Source organism: Oncorhynchus nerka, linkage group LG2 (genome assembly GCF_034236695.1).
Source record: "Oncorhynchus nerka isolate Pitt River linkage group LG2, Oner_Uvic_2.0, whole genome shotgun sequence".
Taxonomy (NCBI): Eukaryota; Metazoa; Chordata; class Actinopteri; order Salmoniformes; family Salmonidae; genus Oncorhynchus; species Oncorhynchus nerka.
The window spans coordinates 21,932,295-21,949,660 of NC_088397.1; the positions used below are offsets into that span (position 1 = coordinate 21,932,295).

The 17,366-nt window shown below is 48.5% G+C and overlaps 1 protein-coding gene across 6 annotated transcripts in view; it reads left to right on the forward strand.

Moving 5' to 3' along the window:
- The first annotated feature begins 320 nt into the window (after positions 1–320).
- LOC135573978 (phospholipase D1-like) overlaps positions 321–17,366 on the forward strand; it is a 41,310-nt gene continuing 24,264 nt past the window's right edge. The window contains exons 1-5 of one of the 6 annotated variants that reach the window (XM_065024559.1): positions 11,384–11,545; positions 12,595–12,683; positions 15,619–15,840; positions 15,925–16,094; positions 16,238–16,380. In XM_065024559.1, coding sequence (XP_064880631.1) covers positions 15,651–15,840; positions 15,925–16,094; positions 16,238–16,380 — 503 coding nt within the window. In that variant the 5' untranslated portion in view covers positions 11,384–11,545; positions 12,595–12,683; positions 15,619–15,650. Of the gene's footprint in view, positions 402–11,383; positions 11,546–12,578; positions 12,684–14,093; positions 15,841–15,924; positions 16,095–16,237; positions 16,381–17,366 lie in introns of those variants that run through there. The other 5 variants (XM_065024550.1, XM_065024558.1, XM_065024557.1 and 2 more) reach the window with 5 other exon arrangements.

The window sequence follows — 17,366 nt, forward strand, 5'->3', positions numbered from 1 at the left end:
ACATGCACATGCTCTAGTTTTTCTCATAATTGAATGGAGCAGAAACAACTGTCACAACTGAAAAACAGAGGGAGAGAGAGTGTGAAGGAGGGCAGCAGAGAGAGAGGGAGGGGGTCCTACTGGTAGCCCTAGCTTAGATCTAGCACGCCACCTAATGGTTAAAGCAAAGCCGGTGTGTGTGTGTTCGTGTTTGTGTGCGTGTGTGTTTCTGTGCGTGGCCAACAGTATGGCCAGATTATGATCTATGATGGAGGTTATTGGGTAGATTATTTCTCTGCCCTTTGCTCTGGGCTGTTTACCTATACAGGACATTTTAGAGAGAGAGAAGACACCTCAGATGACAGAAGTCCAGAGGTCTGATCACAGCAAGTCAGTGACCTATCAACTTTTCACTGCAACAGGTACTCAGTCTGTGTGTGTGGATGTGTGTGTGTGTGGATGTGTGTGTGTGTGGATGTGTGTGTCTCACTTCTTTCTATTACTTTTCTAATTTTCTGTCTCTAGTAGCTACATTAACCAACAAAGACTAGCAATGATTGTGATATGTGGTTTTACTACTTTACTAATTTAGCTGAATGCATTGATTGTATGTCGCTCCGGATAAGAGCGTCTGCGAAATTACTCAAATGTGAAAATGTAAAGTGTAATGTAATGTGTGTCTAACTCTAGCATCATTCTCACAGGGTGTGGTGTAGCGTTCAGGTCAAAGTCTCAGTCATAAACACACACATATGTATGCAAACACACACACACACACACACATGGATACACACACATACACACGACACATGCACTCGCAATACAGTCTGTGTATATAGTGTGGAGACCAATGTGCAGATTCAACCTCAGGTGGAGGGAGATATTCACTTGTAGGGTGGATAGGATAGGTGTGTGTTTCTGTGTGTGTGCAGGAGCCACTCCGGAAATATCTAGCCACCGTCCCTTATTGACTGTTATGTATGTCCCTTACTAACACAACTCAGGATATGACCCAGATGCAGGTCAGAAGGTTCAACACACAGAGTAGTTTATTAAAACAACAAGAGAGAGACAAATGGCAGGACGAGATCAGTCGTAGGGGGGACGAACAGCAGAGGGGTTAAGAATCTTAGAGATATGAAAAGGGCCGATAAAACAGGGACTCCACCCGCAGGGGCAGATCCCGAGTGGATAGCCATACCCTCTTGCCGAGCCGATAACAGGGAGCAGGGGTCCGGTGGCAGCCTGCCTGTCGTTGATACCTGGAGGTGGTCTTGAGAAGAGCAGACCGGGCTCTCTTCCAGGTACAGCGACAGCGGCGGACAAAAATCTGGGCAGAGGTAATGCTGACCTTTTCTTCTTGCTCAGGGAAGAGCGGGGGCTGATAACCCATCAAACACTCGAAAGGTGAGAGACCAGTGGCTGAAGAGGGAAGGGTGTTGCAGGCGTATTCCACCCACACGAGTTGCTGGCTCCAGGTAGTGGGGTTGGCAGAGACGAGGCAACGAAGAGTTGTCTCCACGTCCTGATTAGCTCACTCCAAATGGCCTTTAGACTGGGGGAGAAACCCAGAGGACAGGCTGGCCGACAACCCAATGAGTGTGAAGGACGCCTTCCAGAACCAGGACGAGAACGAGGACCACAGTTGGAGAGCATGTCCACCAGAAGTCCATGGATCCGGAAGACGTGTTGCACCATGAGCTGGGCCGTCTCCTTGGCTGAGGATAGCTTGGGGAGGGGAATGAAATGGGCAGCTTTGAAAACCTGTCCACCACCGTAAGGATAGTGGTGTTGCCATCAGATGGAGGGAGACCAGTGACGAAGTCCAGGGATCAATGTGACCAGGGACGGTGAGTGACAGGAAGTTGAAGGAGGCCAGCCAGAACATGCCATGAAGTCTTATTCTGAGCACAGACAGTGCAGGCGGCGACGAACACGGAGACGTCAGAAACCACGGTAGGCCACCAAAAGCGTTGTCACACAAAGGCCAGGGTCTGAAGGGAGCCAGGGTGGCAGGCAAGCTTGGAGGAATGAGCCCATTCCAGGACCGGAGAGAGGGCAGCATCTGGGACAAACTTCCGGTTAGCCAGGCCCCCCTCACGGGCCTGGTTCTCTATTCCCCAGATGAGAGCAGCCGCTAGACACGAGGTAGGAAGGATGGTCTCGGGGTCTGAGGGTGTAGCAGCGGGGCTATAGCGGTGTGAAAGCGCATCCAGCTTAACATTCTTGGACCCCGGGCAATAGGAGATGGTAAAGTTGAACAGAGTGAAAAGCAGGGCCAATCGAGCTTGCCTGGAATTGAGACGATTGGCGGTGCAGAGATATTCCATGTTCTTGTGATCCCTCCACACAATGAATGGATGTTCCGCCCCCTCTAACCAGTGCCTCCACTCCTCCAATGCCATCTTCACCACAGCAGTTCTCGATTTCCCACATCATAAGTCCTCTCTGTGGCATTAAGACAATGAGAAAAGAAGGTGCAGGGATGCAGCTTTAGGTCCAGGGCAGAATGTTGGGACAGGACAGCCCCCACTCCCATGTCCAAAGCGTTGACCTCCACCACGAACTGATGGGACCAGTCCGGATGGATTAATATGGGAGCTGTGGTGAAGCAATGCTTTAGGTCCAGGAACGCCCGGTCAGCTGCTGGGGACCATGTGAACAGGACCATGGGAGAGGTGAGTGCTGAAAGGGGGGAAGCCAGGGTGCTGTAACCCAGTATAAAATGGCGATAGAAATGGGCAAATCCCAGGAAGCGTTGCAGCTGCACTCTGGAAGTGGGTTGAGGCCAATCCACCACCGCTCTCACCTTCCCGGGATCCATCTGCATATTACCAGCAGTGATGATGTATCCTAGGAAGGAGATGGTGGAGCGATGGAATTTGTATTTTTTGCTTTAACAAAAAGCTGGTTCTCCAGGAGACGCTGGAGGACTTGTTAGAAGTGGAGAACGTGTTCTTGAGCTGAGCGGGAAAAGACACGGATGTCGTCAAGGTAGACGAACACGAACCGGTTCAACATGTTGTGGAGAACGTTGTTAACCAGGGCTTGGAACACCGCAGGAGCGTTGGTCAGACCGAACGGGGTCACCAGGTATTCGTAGTATCCGCTAGCTGTGTTAAAGGCTGTCTCCCACTCCGTCACCTTCCCGTATCCTCACCAGATGTTAGGCGTTCCACAGTTCTTAACCGTGATGTCATTAAGGCCCCGGCAGTCGACTCACGGGCACCGGGTTTTGTCCCTCTTCTCCACAGAGGGGGAGGCAGAAGGACGGGTACACATTGCAGCCAGGAAGTCATTGATGTACGTTTCCACAGCCTTGGTCACCGGACCCAACAGAGCTGAAAACCTCCCGGAGGTCCTGGTACTCCGTGGGAACAGCGGAGAGGTCCGAGGCTTCTTCCGAGCCCACAGGAAGAAGTCCTGGGGCAGGCTGCACCAACTTCAGGCAATGAGCGTGGTAGAACGGGCTCCTGCCCATGATAGCACCAGCAGTCCAGTTGATAAGGGGATTGTGTTGCTGGAGCCATGAAAATCCCAATACCACAGGTACCTGAGTAGACTTGATGAGCATGAAGGAGCGTGTCGAATGGGAAGCCGGGGTGGCCTGTAGAAACGCGCTGCTGACAGCAGGGTTACTGAGGGACGGGGAGGTTACCATCGTGACTGGTTGCATAACAGACAATCTGCACAATTGCTCCAGTCATGTATTCAAGGCACGGTCATGGCGTTCTGCCAAGGTCTGGAATCCTTCCATAAAACCTTGAAGTAACTCCTTGTGTCTATCAATGATGGCTCCTTGGGAGGAGACGGCACAGCGGAACTGGTCCGAGTCTCCTGGGTCAGTCATGGCCAGTTCGTACTAACACGAATCAGGATATGACCCAGATGCAGACACAGGAGACGGAAGGTTCAATATACAGAGTAGTTTATTAAAACCACAGGAGGCAGGAAAAGGGCAGGTCGAGGACAGGCAGAGGTTCGTAACCAGGTCTGTGTCTGATAGGTACAGGGTGGCAGGCAGGCTCAAGGTCAGGACAGGCAGAAGTTTGTAAACCAGGTCAGAGTCAGATAGGTACAGGACGGCAGGCAGGCTCGGGGTCAGGACAGGAAGAATAGGTCGGAACCGGAAGGACAAGAAAACAGGGACTAGAGAGAACAGGAGTATGGAGAAAAACACGCTGGTAGGCTTGACGAGACAAGACGAACTGGCAACAGACAAACAGGGGATAATGGGGAAAATGGGCACCTGGAAGGGGGTGGAGACAAGGAAGTATTCATACCCCTTAACTTATTGCAAATTTTGTTATGTTACAGCCTGAAATCTAAATTGATTAAATAGTTTTATTTTCTCACCCTGTCACACCCTGATCTGTTTCACCTGTCTTTGTTCTTGGATCCACCCCCCTCCAGGTGTCTCCAATCTTCCCCATTATCCCCAGTGTATTTATACCCGTGTTCTCTGTTTGTCTGTTGCCAGTTCGTTTTGAAACCTACAGTGCCTTGCGAAAGTCTTCGGCCCCCTTGAACTTTGCGACCTTTTGCCACATTTCAGGCTTCAAACATAAAGATATAAAACTGTATTTTTTTGTGAAGAATCAACAACAAGTGGGACACAATCATGAAGTGGAACGACATTTATTGGATATTTCAAACTTTTTTAACAAATCAAAAACTGAAAAATTGGGCGTGCAAAATTATTCAGCCCCTTTACTTTCAGTGCAGCAAACTCTCTCCAGAAGTTCAGTGAGGATCTCTGAATGATCCAATGTTGACCTAAATGACTAATGATGATAAATACAATCCACCTGTGTGTAATCAAGTCTTCGTATAAATGCACCTGCACTGTGATAGTCTCAGAGGTCCGTTAAAAGCGCAGAGAGCATCATGAAGAACAAGGAACACACCAGACAGGTCCGAGATACTGTTGTGAAGAAGTTTAAAGCCGGATTTGGATACAAAAAGATTTCCCAAGCTTTAAACATCCCAAGGAGCACTGTGCAAGCGATAATATTGAAATGGAAGGAGTATCAGACCACTGCAAATCTACCAAGACCTGGCCGTCCCTCTAAACTTTCAGCTCATACAACATTTACATTTACATTTAAGTCATTTAGCAGACGCTCTTATCCAGAGCGACTTACAAATTGGTGCTTTCACCTTATGACATCCAGTGGAACAGCCACTTTACAATAGTGCATCTAAGTCTTTTAAGGGGGGTGGTGAGAAGGATTACTTTATCCTATCCTAGGTATTCCTTAAAGAGGTGGGGTTTCAGGTGTCTCCGGAAGGTGGTGATTGACTCCGCTGTCCTGGCGTCGTGAGGGAGTTTGTTCCACCATTGGGGGGCCAGAGCAGCGAACAGTTTTGACTGGGCTGAGCGGGAACTGGACTTCCTCAGTGGTAGGGAGGCGAGCAGGCCAGAGGTGGATGAACGCAGTGCCCTTGTTTGGGTGTAGGGCCTGATCAGAGCCTGGAGGTACTGAGGTGCCGTTCCCCTCACAGCTCCGTAGGCAAGCACCATGGTCTTGTAGCGGATGCGAGCTTCAACTGGAAGCCAGTGGAGAGAGCGGAGGAGCGGGGTGACGTGAGAGAACTTGGGAAGGTTGAACACCAGACGGGCTGCGGCGTTCTGGATGAGTTGTAGGGGTTTAATGGCACAGGCAGGGAGCCCAGCCAACAGCAAGTTGCAGTAATCCAGACGGGAGATGACAAGTGCCTGGATTAGGACCTGCGCCGCTTCCTGTGTGAGGCAGGGTCGTACTCTGCGGATGTTGTAGAGCATGAACCTACAGGAACGGGCCACCACCTTGATGTTAGTTGAGAACGACAGGGTGTTGTCCAGGATCACGCCAAGGTTCTTAGCGCTCTGGGAGGAGGACACGATGGAGTTGTCAACCGTGATGGCGAGATCATGGAACGGGCAGTCCTTCCCGGGAGGAAGAGCAGCTCCGTCTTGCCGAGGTTCAGCTTGAGGTGGTGATCCGTCATCCACACTGATATGTCTGCCAGACATGCAGAGATGCGATTCGCCACCTGGTCATCAGAGGGGGGAAAGGAGAAGATGAATTGTGTGTCGTCTGCATAGCAATGATAGGAGAGACCATGTGAGGTTATGACAGAGCCAAGTGACTTGGTGTATAGCGAGAATAGGAGAGGGCCTAGAACAGAGCCCTGGGGACACCAGTGGTGAGAGCGCGTGGTGAGGAGACAGATTCTCGCCACGCCACCTGGTAGGAGCGACCTGTCAGGTAGGACGCAATCCAAGCGTGGGCCGCGCCGGAGATGCCCAACTCGGAGAGGGTGGAGAGGAGGATCTGATGGTTCACAGTATCGAAGGCAGCCGATAGGTCTAGAAGGATGAGAGCAGAGGAGAGAGAGTTAGCTTTAGCAGTGCGGAGTGCCTCCGTGATACAGAGAAGAGCAGTCTCAGTTGAATGACTAGTCTTGAAACCTGACTGATTTGGATCAAGAAGGTCATTCTGAGAGAGATAGCGGGAGAGCTGGCCAAGGACGGCACGTTCAAGAGTTTTGGAGAGAAAAGAAAGAAGGGATACTGGTCTGTAGTTGTTGACATCGGAGGGATCGAGTGTAGGTTTTTTCAGAAGGGGTGCAACTCTCGCTCTCTTGAAGACGGGAGGGACGTAGCCAGTGGTCAGGGATGAGTTGATGAGCGAGGTGAGGTAAGGGAGAAGGTCACCGGAAATGGTCTGGAGAAGAGAGGAGGGGATAGGGTCAAGCGGGCAGGTTGTTGGGCGGCCGGCCGTCACAAGACGCGAGATGTCATCTGGAGAGAGAGGGGAGAAAGAGGTCAGAGCACAGGGTAGGGCAGTGTGAGCAGAACCAGCGGTGTCGTTTGACTTAGCAAACGAGGATCGGATGTCGTCGACCTTCTTTTCAAAATGGTTGACGAAGTCATCTGCAGAGAGGGAGGGGGGAGGGGGAGGAGGATTCAGGAGGGAGGAGAAGGTGGCAAAGAGCTTCCTAGGGTTAGAGGCAGATGCTTGGAATTTAGAGTGGTAGAAAGTGGCTTTAGCAGCAGAGACAGAGGAGGAAAATGTAGAGAGGAGGGAGTGAAAGGATGCCAGGTCCGCAGGGAGGCGGGTTTTCCTCCATTTCCGCTCGGCTGCCCGGAGCCCTGTTCTGTGAGCTCGCAATGAGTCGTCGAGCCACGGAGCGGGAGGGGAGGACCGAGCCGGCCTGGAGGATAGGGGACATAGAGAGTCAAAGGATGCAGAAAGGGAGGAGAGGAGGGTTGAGGAGGCAGAATCAGGAGATAGGTTGGAGAAGGTTTGAGCAGAGGGAAGAGATGATAGGATGGAAGAGGAGAGAGTAGCGGGGGAGAGAGAGTGAAGGTTGGGACGGCGCGATACCATCCGAGTAGGGGCAGTGTGGGAAGTGTTGGATGAGAGCGAGAGGGAAAAGGATACAAGGTAGTGGTCGGAGACTTGGAGGGGAGTTGCAATGAGGTTAGTGGAAGAACAGCATCTAGTAAAGATGAGGTCGAGCGTATTGCCTGCCTTGTGAGTAGGGGGGGAGGGTGAGGTCAAAAGAGGAGAGGAGTGGAAAGAAGGAGGCAGAGAGGAATGAGTCAAAGGTAGACGTGGGGAGGTTAAAGTCGCCCAGAACTGTGAGAGGTGAGCCGTCCTCAGGAAAGGAGCGGCCTTGTTGGCCGCAGATCGGCAGTTCCAGAGGCTACCGGAGACCTGGAACTCCACGTGGGTCGTGCGCGCTGGGACCACCAGATTAGGGTGGCCGCGGCCACGCGGTGTGGAGCGTTTGTATGGTCTGTGCAGAGAGGAGAGAACAGGGATAGACAGACACATAGTTGACAGGCTAGAGAAGAGGCTACGCTAATGCAAAGGAGATTGGAATGACAAGTGGACTACACGTCTCGAATGTTCAGAAAGTTAAGCTTACGTAGCAAGAATCTAATTGACTAAAATGATTAAAATGATACAGTACTGCTGAGGTAGGCTAGCTGGCAGTGGCTGCGTTGTTGACTTTGTAGGCTAGCTGGCAGTGGCTGCGTTGTTGACACTACACTAATCAAGTCGTTCCGTTGAGTGTAAAGTTTCTACAATGCTGCTATTCGGGGGCTAGCTGGCTAGCTAGCAGTGTTGAATACGTTACGTTGCGTTAAAAGAACGACAATAGCTGGCTAGCTAACCTAGAAAATCGCTCTAGACTACACAATTATCTTTGAAACAAAGACGGCTATGTAGCTAGCTATGTAGCTAGCTACGCTCAAACAAATCACACCGTTGGGACTGTAATGAAATGAAATGAAAAATGTGATACTACCTGTGGAGCGAAGCGGAATGCGACCGGAATGCGAAAGTTCTATTCAGTAGACGTTGGCTAGCTGTTGGCTAGCTAGGAGTGACTCCTACGTTAAGGACGACAAATAGCTGGCTAGCTAACCTCGGTAAATACAAGGAGAAGACTGATCAGAGATGCAGCCAAGAGGCCCATGATCACTCTGGATGAACTGCAGAAATCTACAGCTGATGTGGGAGACTCTGTCCATAGGACAACAATCAGTCGTATATTGCACAAATCTGGCCTTCATGGAAGAGTGGCAAGAAGAAAGCCATTTCTTAAAGATATCCATAAAAAGTGTTGTTTAAAGTTTGCCACAAGCCACCTGGGAGACACCAAACATGTGGAAGAAGGTGCTCTGGTCAGATGAAACCAAAATTGAACTTTTTGGCAACAATGCAAAACGTTATGTTTGGCATAAAAGCAACACAGCTCATCACCCTGAACACACCATCCCCACTGTCAAACATGGTGGTGGCAGCATCATGGTTTGGGCCTGCTTTTCTTCAGCAGAGACAGGGAAGATGGTTCAAATTGATGGGAAGATGGATGAAGCCAAATACAGGACCATTCTGGAAGATAACCTGATGGAGTCTGCAAAAGACCTGAGACTGGGACGGAGATTTGTCTTCCAACAAGCCAATGATCCAAAACATAAAGCAAAATCTACAATGGAATGGTTCAAAAATAAACATATCCAGGTGTTAGAATGGCCAAGTCAAAGTCCAGACCTGAATCCAATCGAGAATCTGTGGAAAGAACTGAAAACTGCTGTTCACAAATGCTCTCCATCCAACCTCACTGAGCTCGAGCTGTTTTCAAATCAAATCAAATCAAATTTTATTTGTCACATACACATGGTTAGCAGATGTTAATGCGAGTGTAGCGAAATGCTTGTGCTTCTAGTTCCGACAATGCAGTAATAACCAACAAGTAATCTAACTAACAATTCCTAAACTACTGTCTTATACACAGTGTAAGGGGATAAAGAATATGTACATAAGGATATATGAATGAGTGATGGTACAGAGCAGCATAGGCAAGATACAGTAGATGGTATCGAGTACAGTATATACATATGAGATGAGTATGTAAACAAAGTGGCATAGTTAAAGTGGCTAGTGATACATGTATTACATAAGGATGCAGTCGATGATATAGAGTAGAGTATATACGTATGCATATGAGATGAATAATGTAGGGTAAGTAACATTATATAAGGTAGCATTGTTTAAAGTGGCTAGTGATATATTTACATCATTTCCCATCAATTCCCATTATTAAAGTGGCTGGAGTTGAGTCCGTGTCAGTGTGTTGGCAGCAGCCACTCAATGTTAGTGGTGGCTGTTTAACAGTCTGATGGCCTTGAGATAGAAGCTGTTTTTCAGTCTCTCGGTCCCAGCTTTGATGCACCTGTACTGACCTCGCCTTCTGGATGATAGCGGGGTGAACAGGCAGTGGCTCGGGTGGTTGATGTCCTTGATGATCTTTATGGCCTTCCTGTAACATCGGGTGGTGTACGTGTCCTGGAGGGCAGGTAGTTTGCCCCCGGTGATGCGTTGTGCAGACCTCACTACCCTCTGGAGAGCCTTACGGTTGAGGGCGGAGCAGTTGCCGTACCAGGCGGTGATACAGCCCGCCAGGATGCTCTCGATTGTGCATCTGTAGAAGTTTGTGAGTGCTTTTGGTGACAAGCCAAATTTCTTCAGCCTCCTGAGGTTGAAGAGGCGCTGCTGCGCCTTCTTCACGATGCTGTCTGTGTGAGTGGACCAATTCAGTTTGTCTGTGATGTGTATGCCGAGGAACTTAAAACTTGCTACCCTCTCCACTACTGTTCCATCGATGTGGATAGGGGGGTGTTCCCTCTGCTGTTTCCTGAAGTCCACAATCATCTCCTTAGTTTTGTTGACGTTGAGTGTGAGGTTATTTTCCTGACACCACACTCCGAGGGCCCTCACCTCCTCCCTGTAGGCCGTCTCGTCGTTGTTGGTAATCAAGCCTACCACTGTTGTGTCGTCCGCCAACTTGATGATTGAGTTGGAGGCGTGCGTGGCCACGCAGTCATGGGTGAACAGGGAGTACAGGAGAGGGCTCAGAACGCACCCTTGTGGGGCCCCAGTGTTGAGGATCAGCGGGGAGGAGATGTTGTTGCCTACCCTCACCACCTGGGGGCGGCCCGTCAGGAAGTCCAGTACCCAGTTGCACAGGGCGGGGTCGAGACCCAGGGTCTCGAGCTTGATGACGAGCTTGGAGGGTACTATGGTGTTGAATGCCGAGCTGTAGTCAATGAACAGAATTCTTACACAGTTATTCCTCTTGTCCAGATGGGATAGGGCAGTGTGCAGTGTGATGGCGATTGCATCGTCAGTGGACCTATTGGGGCAGTAAGCAAATTGGAGTGGGTCGAGGGTATCAGGTAGAGTGGAGGTGATATGATCCTTGACTAGTCTCTCAAAGCACTTCATGATGACAGAAGTGAGTGTAATGGGGCGATAGTCATTTAAATCAAATCCAAATCAAATCAAATTTATTTATATAGCCCTTCGTACATCAGCTGATATCTCAAAGTGCTGTACAGAAACCCAGCCTAAAACCCCAAACAGCAAGCAATGCAGGTGTAGAAGCACGGTGGCTAGGAAAAACTCCCTAGAAAGGCCAAAACCTAGGAAGAAACCTAGAGCGGAACCAGGCTATGTGGGGTGGCCAGTCCTCTTCTGGCTGTGCCGGGTGGAGATATTAACAGAACATGGCCAAGATGTTCAAATGTTCATAAATGACCAGCATGGTCCAATAATAATAAGGCAGAACAGTTGAAAATGTTCTCAATGGTGCAGCTGTATAGATTTTTGAAGATCTGAGGGCCCATGCCAAAACTTTTCAACCTTCTGAGGGGGAAGAGGTGTTTTTGTGCCCTCGTCACGGCTGTGTTAGTGTGTGTGGACCATGATAATTCCTTAATGATGCAGCTTCCACCAATGAGAGAACCCAGGGGGAGGGTATGACTGTTTCAACGCAGCTGACTGGTTTAGATTTCGGTAGCCCCTCCTCTCTTGAGGAATTTTCTTAGAGGAGTTGTTTCCACAGTACATTCGTTCACATACACTCTGTTATACAAGAGGAACGGTACACTGAGTGTGTATAGGGTGTGTAGAGTGCGTGTGTGTTTGTAGTGTGTGTGTTTAGTCTACTCAGTAGTCTAGAAGTGGGACAAATCAAAATGAGGACAGCAAGTGTACAAGAGTAGGTCAGTAAAGTTTTTCTTTCTTCCTCTCTCTCGCTCTCTCTCTCTGTCACTCTGTTTTATATTGTTCCAATGGAGAAGTAGTGTGTGTGTGTATGTGTCTTGGCTCTCTCTCTACCACCATGTTGTGAAAGTGACTGACTGTCCCTCGCTAGCTGAACAGTTACTGTTCTCTCCCTCTCTCCTTTTCCTCCCTCTCCATTTCCTTCAACTCACTCCCTCGTTCATATCCCCTTCTCCTCACCCTACTGCTCTCTCACTCTCCCTCTCCTTCTCGCCTTTCCTCCCTCTTAGTTTCTCCTCACCAGTACATGTGCCGTCTTTATCGGTAACGTTGTTACTTGCCACATTTGTAGAACAGATTCAACGTTTCAAAGACTACACCAAGTCTCTTTGTTGTTGTAGGTGATATAAGACATTACACAGTTCTGCGGGGCTCCTCTCCTAACAAAACAATCATAGCTGAGTTTCATGACCTCTTGTCTCCCTCTCTCTGCTCTACACATCCTGTTCCTGAATACATATTAACTATGGTGGGGCAGTTAGAAGCCTCTGGCTGGATGACGAGGTCTAGTCTGACTGTACTGACTAGCTCTCTGTCTTGTCATTATGTTTGATCAATCACTATGTTTGATCAGTCATTATGTTTGATCAGTCATTATGTTTGATCAATCACTATATTTGATCAGTCATTATGTTTGATCAGTCATTATGTTTGATCAGTCATTATGTTTGATCAGTCATTATGTTTGATAAATCAATATATTTAATCAGTCATTATGTTTGATCAATCACTATATTTAATCAGTCATTATATTTGATCAGTCACTATATTTGTGATTAGTGATTAGAGCGTTGGGCCAGTAACCGAAAGGTTGCTAGATAGAATCCCTGAGCTGACAAGGTAAACATGTGTTATTCTGCCCATGAACAATGCACTTAACCCACGGTTCCTAGGCTGTCATTGTAAATAAGAATGTGTTCTTAACTGACTTGCCTGGGTAAATAAATGTTTGATGTCATTATATTTGATCAGTCATTCATCCAAATAGGAAAACTGTAACAGTCACTGTCAACTGTAACGGCTCTCCTCTTCGTCTGATGATGAGGAATAGGAATCATCGGACCAACACGCAGCGTGGTAAGTGTTCATAGAAAATGTAATTAAATAAACTGAACACTGAATGACAAAAAAAAACAACAAAGAGCGTGAACGTCGTGTAAGGTAAAAAAACACAAAACAGGAAACAACTACCCACAAACACAGGTGGGAACAGGCTACCTAAGTATGGTTCTCAATCAGAGACAACGATTGACAGCTGTCTCTGATTTGGAACCATACCAGGCCAAACACATAAAAATGCAACACACAGAACAAAACAATGAAAAACATAGAATGCCCACCCCAACTCACGCCCTGACCAAACCAAAATAGAGACATAAAAAAGGAACTAAGGTCAGGACGTGACATCAACAAAATTATGAAAAGGTGCATGCTCTCAGTCACACACACACACACACACACACACACACACACACACACACACACACACACACACCCTTGTGGGAATCAAATGTATTTTTGCATTCAAAATCCTATTTTCCTTAACTCCTAACCCCTAACTCTAACCCTATCCCTAATTGTAACCCTAATTGTAACCCTAAACCTAACCCCTAAGATTCACATAGTTATTGTCCTCATGGGGACGTGGGAAATGTCCCCACGAGGGAGAATTGTCCTTGTTTTACTATCCTTGTGGGGACTTGTGGCAATTTCAGGTCCCCACACGCATGCACCCACATGCAAAGGTGGTTTCAGCTCAGAGAGATCAAGCCAACATGTAAACTCAAACCACCTGCTGGACAGTAGAATACAGTGTGTGCGTGTGTGTGATTGCGTTGGAAAGATGTGTTCCTTCAAAGAAGTACAATGAAGCCTTGTGTTACAGCCAGCAGGACTCTCTGGTGATAATGCCTCTCCCTCTCTCTCCCCCCCCCCTCTCTCTCTCTCTCTCTCTCTCTCTCTCTCTCTCTCTCTCTCTCTCCCCCTCTCTCTCTCCCCCTCTCTCTCTCTACCCCCTCTCTTTCTCTCTCTGTCTCTCTCTCTCCCTCTCTTTCTCTCTCTCTCCCTCTCTTTCTCTCTCTCTCCCTCTCTCTCTCCCTCTGTCTCTCTCTCCCTCTCTGTCTCTATCTCTCCCTCCCTCTCTTTCTCTCTCTCTCCCTCTCTCTCTCTCTAGCCCGCTCTTTCTCTCTCCCTCCCTCTCTTTCTATTTCCTTCCCTCCCTCCCTCTCTTTCTCTCTCCCTCCCTCTCTTTCTCTCTCTCCCTCTCTGTCTCTCCCTCTCTCTCTCCCGCCCTCTGTCTCCCTCCCTCTCTTTCTCTCTCCCTCCCTCTTTCTCTCTCTCTCTCTCCCTCCCTCCCTCCCTCTCTGTCCCTCCCTCCCTCCCTCCCTCCCTTTCTTTCTTTCTTTCTTTCTTTCTTTCTTTCTTTCTTTCTTTCTTTCTTTCTTTTTCTCTCTCTCTCTCTCCCTCTCTTTCACTCTCTTTCTCTAGTGTTGAAATGATTACATAATAAACAGCTTTAGTGTAGGCAGAGACAGAGGTGTCACAGACCACTCTCTCACTCTGTTGCTCTCTCTCTCTCTGTCATCTGTGCTAGGCGGAGGTTGGCACCACATTGACTGTAAATGCCATGTTGTGTCCACAAATCTCTTCTCACTTATCTTTATGGTGTGTGCATGCGTGTGTGTGTGTGTGTGTGTGTATGTCTTTGTGCGAGTGTAGATACCGTAGGTCAATGGAATTTTAACTGTCCTGATGATAACCGAGTGTTTTCCATTCAGATCCCAAGACATGTTAGTATCCGGTCCCTGAGAAAACTGTTGGATGTGGATGTGGGAAACAATTAATCAAAAACGAAAAGAAAAATAAGGAAGGAGAATGATTGGCAACATACAGTAGCTGGTATTTATAGTTTTCTCCTATTTGCCAAAACCCATCATCATGACATCCTTGGACAGGAAACAGGAAGTAGACAATGTTCCATCAGAACAGAGAAGCGAGATAAAAGCAACACTCCATCTGTCATCCCTCTCTCTCCTTCTCTCTCTCTCCCCCTCTCTACCATCTCTCTCTCTCTATCACCCCCCTCTCTTTCTCTGATCCCAGTCATCCCAGTACTGCTTGAGGTTTGACCATTCCATTCCACTGGGGCATGACGGAGGCCTGGTGCGAGACGTAAAGCGTTGTGTGTGTGTTTGTGTCCGTGTGTGTGTCACAGAGAGAGAGTAACGGAAAGAGAGAGAACTAAAATTTGAACACAAAAAACAAGACTCAACATGCTACCACACACTAAGAGCCAGACACTGTCGTAAGCCAACAGAGTTTTACAGTCAAATGTGAGTGTGTGTGCACGCCTGCCTTGACTTGCCTCAGAGAACTTTCTAGACTTCTGACCAGAGATGACATCACATCACTCTTGTTGCCATGGAGCCCCGCCTGTCTGTCTGTCTGGCTTAGCATTGCACTAACACACACTCGGGTTCTGTCTTTAATGTGGTGTGTTTGGTAGGGTACAAGCAGAGCTCTAATGACTGGCATTATAGTTTCCAGTAAGACATTCATGATAGTACTGGTTCTGTCTTACCCATCACACACACACACACACACACACACACACACACACACACACACACACTGTTCTGTACTCTGCTATTTTGGAAGACAGCTTCCATTGACTTCCTGTAGCTCTCTGCAGGGCCAGCGTCAGCCAATGAGGTATCAGAATCTTTAACAAATGGCCCTCTACTGTTAGTGGACAACTATTGGTTCTATTCTGGGCTGTGTGTGTGTGGGAGTCTTGGATTTCCTCAAATTCAAGTCCACACACAGGCAAGCACATACACACACACACACACACTGCTGCAGGGATGATCTGCACTGCAGTAGAAAGTGATAATACATGCAGAGCAACATACTCTTACTCTTGGACAGAAACAACTTCTCTACGAAGCCGACAATGTTATGACTCTATTCAACGGTTCAAGTTCTCCTCTCTTCTCCTCCTCTCCTCATCCAGGTGTGCCCTGTTCTGAGGGTTGAGAGCTAGGCATGTTGGGTAAAGACCCCCCCACCACCAGCAGCCTTAACCTGATGACCTCTGACATCGCTGTGGAACCCAATGACATCACAGACGGCCTCGGCATCAGCAGGAAGATGTCGGAGGTAGTTGAGAGTTTGGACACCAGAGAGTTGGACATGGGAGATGGAGAGGAGACTGACAATGACCCTACCACCATAGGTGTGTGTATGTGTGTGTGAGAGCTCTTTATATTAATGACATGATGAGAGATGTATCCAATTGGCTTTTTCTCTACCTCTCCAGGGGACAGTCGTATAGGGTTCAGTGCTGTGTATCACACCGTGGGTTTTAAGGAGTCTGAAGCCAGGGTCTATCTCCCTACTGTCCCCATCACTGCTAAGATACTGGAGGTGGAGAGGTTCAACACAGCCCAGGACAGGTTCAACATCACGGCACAGAGGAGTGTCAACAAGGTATCCACACACACATGCACACACACACACACACACACACACACACACACACACACACACACACACACACACACACACACACACACTCACACTCACACACATACACACATACACACATTCACACTTGATCTCTGTCTGTGTAGAGTCAGCCTGCAGTGTTTAAGATTGAGCTGAGACATGGAGAGTTCAGCTGGGTGGTCAAGAGAAAGGAGAAACACTTCATGGACCTCCACGGAGAACTGGTCCGATACAAGATGTTCATGAGGGTACCGCTACCCTCCCGCAGGTACACACACAGACACACACACACATGTCAAATTGTAAAGTGATCAAATACTAAATGATATACTACGAATTCTGATCATAGAAATGTTAGGATTTTTCATGGTACAGTAGATATAGCAAGCTTCAATGCCATACTACAACTCTCCTTCCGTGGCCTCCAATTGCTCTTAAATACAAGTAAAACTAAATGCAAGCTCTTCTTTAAAAAAAAAAAAATACACAACCCAACCAGCCGTACTGCTTCTTAACACAGCACGCATCCAACCCAGAAGCCAGCCGCACCAATGTGTCGGAGGGTACACCGTGCACCTGGCAACCTTGGTTAGCGCACACTGCGCCCGGCCCGCCACAGGAGTCGCTGGTGCGCGATGAGACAAGGACATCGCTACCGACCAAGCCCTCCCTAACCCGGACGACGCTAGGCCAATTGTGCGTCGCCCCACGGACCTCCCGGTCGCGGCCGGTTACGACAGAGCCTGGGCGCGAACCCAGGGACTCTGATGGCACAGCTGGCGCTGCAGTACAGCGCCCTTAACCACTGCGCCATCCGGGAGGCCAAATGCAAGCTCTTCAACCGATCGCTGCCTGCACCTGCCCGCCTGTCCAACATCACTACTCTGGATGGCTCTGACTTAGAATACGTGGACAACTACAAATACCTAGGTGTCTAGTTAGACTGTAAACTCTCCTTCCAGACCCACATCAAACATCTCCAATCCAAAGTTAAATCTAGAATTGGCTTCCTATTTCGCAACAAAGCATCCTTCACGCATGCTATGCTGCCCAACATACCCTTGTAAAACTGACCATCCTACCAATCCTCGACTTCGGCGATGTCATTTACAAAATAGCCTCCAATACCCTACTCAACAAATTGGATGCAGTCTATCACAGTGCAATCCGTTTTGTCACCAAAGCCCCATTACTACCCACCATTGCGAGCTGTACGCTCTCGTTGGCTGGCCCTCGCTTCATACTCGTCGCCAA